The 5,023-nt window shown below is 36.3% G+C and overlaps 1 protein-coding gene across 1 annotated transcript in view; it reads left to right on the plus strand.

Annotated features, from left to right (window-relative positions):
• Nucleotides 1-5,023, plus strand: part of PTPN22 (protein tyrosine phosphatase non-receptor type 22) — a 134,540-nt gene that overhangs the window by 69,714 nt on the left and 59,803 nt on the right. Inside the window, exons 18-19 of the mRNA XM_007949037.2 lie at nucleotides 1,691-1,806; nucleotides 4,568-4,598. Coding sequence (XP_007947228.1) covers nucleotides 1,691-1,806; nucleotides 4,568-4,598 — 147 coding nt within the window. The remainder of the gene's footprint in view (nucleotides 1-1,690; nucleotides 1,807-4,567; nucleotides 4,599-5,023) is intronic.

Raw genomic sequence — 5,023 nt, forward strand, 5'->3', positions numbered from 1 at the left:
ATGATGGTGAAATTAGGACATTTCTAGATAAGCAGAAATTAAGGGAATTTGTTAAAACCAGACCAACCTTACAAGAGATGCTAAAGGGAGCCCTTTGGACAGAGAAGCAACAATAGCCAAAAACAACTGACCATTAACACACATAATAATCATATAACCCAGAAACCAACCCAGTTATGGAAGTATCCAAAGTAAATTAGCCTACAAGATTGTAAACAGGGAACCAGAGACACCAACCAACAAATGAGGACAACTACAAACCAAAAAGAGGGAAAAAACGTGTCATTACAGAACTTCTAGATGGTAGGGAAGTCATGGACTGTTCTACACTTGGGAAGAAAACTATAAATCACAGGGTAACCTCAAAGAAAAATGATAAACCTTCACATCAAAATAAAAAAGAGGACCAGCATAAATATTCAGCAAATACTAAAACAATAGCAATGAAGGAAGTGATAACATGATTCATAAACAAAACGAGCTCAGCATAGAAAATTATATGGAACAAAGAAATCGACACCACAAAAAAGCACATGACAAAAATGACAGCGACAAATTCATATTTGCTGATAATTACATATCTGGCAAGGGATTTATCTCTAAGACTGATGAAAAACTCCAATGCCTCAACACCAAAGGAATTAAGAATCCAATAGAAAAACGGGCAGAAGACATGCACTTAACCAATTAGGATATTCAGGTGGTCAGCTAATACATGTAAAGATCCTCACAATCATTGGCCATCAGAGAGATGTAAATCAAAACAACAACGAGATATACCATCTCACCCCAGCACTGATAACAAGGTTCAATGAGACAGAAAATAACAAATGCTGGTGGGGATGTAAAGAGATTGGGACTCTCATACACTGCTTATGTGACTGTGAAGTGTCACAACCACTGAGGAAAGCAATATGGCGATTCCTTAGAAAGTTGGAACTGGAGATACCATTTAACCCAGCAATCCCATTACTAGGTATACATCCTAGAGAGGTGAGAGCCAGGATAGGAACAGATACATGCATGCTCATGTTCATCACAGCACTATTTACAATAGCAAAAAGATGGGAACAACCTATGTGCCCATCAGTCGAAGAGTGGATGACCAAACTATGATGCATACACATACTGGAATGCTATGTAGCACTGAAGAATAATGTAGAGTCTGCAAAACACCACATAATATGGATGAACTTGGAGGACATTATGCTGAGTGAAATAAGTCAATCACCAAAGGACAAATATAGTATTAATTCATTGTTGTGGAGGGTCAAGGAAAAATTTGTATATGGAGGGAAACTTTCTTTGTTGGTTGCCAGGAGTGGGAGGGGAAGGGAGGGAATACTGCAAAAAAAAAAAAAAAAAAAAAAAAAAAAAAAAAAATGCACTGACCCATGTCACTTTAGTTTTGTGTATTTCCCTATACGTAAATTATATTTCAATAAAACGCATTTTTAAAAAAGCTTATAAAAATGAGAATGCTAAAGGTTAATAGTAAAGTAGAACCTAAATGGAAAGGTATAAAGAATAATTAAGTAAGATAAGAAGAACGTATTATAAAACCCATAACGTCTAAAAAGGCCAGTCTAAGAATTATTGAACATGTACCTACATATAACAAGAAAGCTTAAGAAACTATGCAACGAACACTTTTCCTTTCCTTTTCTTCTTCTTCTTTTTGTTTTTTTAGGTATGCAGGTTCAATCTGTAGAAAGTTATTCTACCAAATGTCCTGACACCATGGAAAATGCAACTTCTTCAAAACAGATATTTAAGACTCCTGGAAAGAGTTTCACAAGGAGTAAGGTAAAGAATACTGGAGTTTAAGGAAACATGTCAGAGTCTTTCCATTACTGAGTTTTCCTCCCCTATCATTAGGATAGAAAATTAAATATCCTCACAATAGATTATTGCTGTCATAGTAATCAAAATTAATTCAACAAAACCATAAAGATGAAAAACATACATCTTAGTTAAGTTTCTCACAAAGATTAATTTATACATTTAAAACATGCCAAATAAACATACTAACTTTTTTTGTCCTTGAAACTAGACAAACTAGTCAAAATTTATATGAGGGGAAAAAGAGCAAGAATAGGCAGAAAACTAAAAAAGAGAAAGAAAGATAAAAAGCAATGCAAAGAGGATAGATAGCCTTACTATATATGAAAACACTGTGAAGACTCAAAGATGAAAATGATATGTTACTGGTGCATGAAAATAGCCACACACCAACATAACAGAACAGAAAGTACAAAAAGGAGATCTAAATATTTTTAGGAATTAGTATATGATGACAGTGGCATTTCAAATCAGTGGGAAAATAATGGACATTTTAATAACTGGTATTATGTCAACTGGATAACCACCTGGGATGGGGGGAAAAACCCACCATTGAGTTGGTTCCAACTCATAGCAACCCTATGTACAACAGATGTGAGATGATTCCTTAGAAAGTTGGAATTGGAGATACCATCTGACCCAGCAATTAGGTCAAATTGTAGATCCTATATCTACACCAGAATCAATTCCAGATGGATAAAATACTTAAATATTAATATTGAAATATTTTAAATATTATTTTCTCATCTATCAGACTGACAAATTCCAAAAGTTTAATTACACATTTTATTAGGGAGGCTATGGGGAAATAAGCACAGTCCTACATATTGGTGGGGATGTCAGGTGATACACCTTCTGTGTCGTTGTATTGTTTTCAGGTGCCATTGAGTTGGTTCCAACTCATAGCAACACTGTGTGCAACAGAATGAAACACTGTCTGGGCCTGTGCCATCCTCACAATCATTGCTCTGCTTGAGCCCACTGTTGCAGCCACTGTGTCAATCCATCTCACTGAGGGGCTTCTTCTTTTTCACTGACCCTCTAGTTTACCAAGGCGCTCTGGTGGCGTAGTGTCTACGGCATTTGACTGCTAACCAGAGGCTGGCAGTTCAAACCCACCAGGCACTCCTCAGAAGGAAGATTGGGTAACCTACTTCTGTAGAGATATTGCCTTGGAAACACAAGGAGGGGTCGCTTTGAGTCAGATCCAACTCAACGGCAGTGAGTTTGGTTTTGGTTTTGGTCTAGTTTATCAAGCATGATGTCCTTCTCCAGGGATTGGTCCCTCCTGGTAACAACTTCTATAGAGAAGGACAATTTAGTACTATCTATCAGAACTACAAATGCACATATCCTTTGACCCAACAATTCCACTTCCAGGAAATTCCCTTACAAATATACTTGCACATACATAAAATGATATACATGCCAGATTATACATTGCAGCATTATTTATAAGAGCAGATGACTGGAAACAACATAAAAGCTACCCATTAGAGGAACTGATTAAATATATCATAAATCATGGCATATCCATACAATGGAATAGTATAAAGCTAGAAATAAAATGAAGACTCTTGATGTCTTTATATATAATTTATTAACTTTTACTTAAAAGAGGGAACTATATCTATTTGTACTTACTTATATATTCATAAGTAACTCTGTAAGAACAAGAAACTAACAGTGGTTCTCTACAGGGGCAGGTTAGAAACTGGGTAGATGGGGAACAAGGATGGAAGGGTTAGATTTAACCATCTTCCCTTATGTACTTTCTGATTTTAAATTATAAATAAATTATCAATTGAAAAAATATAAATGTTTTCTAAAAATAATTTATTAAGTATCTACTCTGGTAGCATAGTGGCTAAAGCACTTGACTGCTAACCAGAAGGCTGGCGGTTCAAACCCACCAGCCACTCCTCGGAAGGAAGGTTGGGCAATCCTACTTCCGTAGTGATACTGCCTCGGAAACCCAAGGAGGGGTCGCTATGAGTCGGGGCCGACTCAACGGCACACAACAACAACAACAACATATAGAAGAGTACATTTCTGTTAGATATTGGGACAACAGAAATGTCATGAAGGATATCTACCTGTCCTTGAAAAGACTACAGTTAATCTGGTGGAACAGAATACCTATATGGGAAACAACATGTGAATTATCAAGAAGAATAAAACACCAATGGAACAGATTAAAAACACATGCAGAGGAAATGTTGCATAAAGAAGAAATTTGAGTAGGTTTCTGGAAGAGATAAGTTTGAGATTCCACCATAAAGGAGGCAGAACGCACTGGTTTGCTGAAAGAAGAGAGAAGGAGTAGTATGGTTAACAGTATGGAAGACGGTCTTAGTAAACTGAGTACAGAGTATGATTGGTAGAAATTCTTGGATAGAATGGAATGTCTGTGTATCACAGCTACTTTAGAAGTTATTGTGGGTTCTGGAATGGTCTTAATAAAGAAGACAAGTAGGAGCTTCATTCCCCCCCCCCCCAATATTCTGATAGCATTATTTCTAAGTATGTAAAATTTGAAGGTAGGGAAAAATAACAAGGTAAGATCAAGCAGAGACTTTTCACTGAATTTTAATGAAAATTAATGTGCCTTTTCATGGTTCTTTTAGGAAGCTAATCCTTTTGGCTGCAGCCTATATTTCTATTTGATGAAAGTATTTGGACTTCATAGGAAAAACTAACATTTTACTTTTCTCCATTTTTGTAGAGTTTGAAGATTTTACGAAATATGAAAAAAAGTAAGTTTTTTACACTTTTTTTAGAATATATACACCATTTTCATAATTATGTAATTTTTCCTTATATAACCATCCTGTGAAAAAATTAGGAGCTCTGGTAGCGTAGTGCCTAAGGCACTTAACTGCTAACCAGAAGGCTGGCGTTTCAAACCCATCAGCCACTCCTCGGAAGAAAGGTGAAAAAATTAATAGTATTATTCCTTAACAGAGCCTCCCTAGGCTCCTATGAGTCAGAACAATCACTTGAAGGTCTTGTATTTTGCTGGAAACCACAATGCTTATATTGGGCAGGGAGGGAAATTTTTCTGTTGAATAGATAGGAATAACAATCAGTATGATGTTTGGTAATTTCTACCCATTCTAAGGAGCTCTGGTAGCATAGTGCCTAAGGCACTTGACGGCTAACCAGAAGGCTGGTGGTTCAA

Source organism: Orycteropus afer, unplaced genomic scaffold (genome assembly GCF_000298275.1).
Source record: "Orycteropus afer afer isolate SDZICR_OR568_19922 unplaced genomic scaffold, OryAfe1.0 scaffold00010, whole genome shotgun sequence".
In the NCBI taxonomy this organism is placed as follows: Eukaryota; Metazoa; Chordata; class Mammalia; order Tubulidentata; family Orycteropodidae; genus Orycteropus; species Orycteropus afer.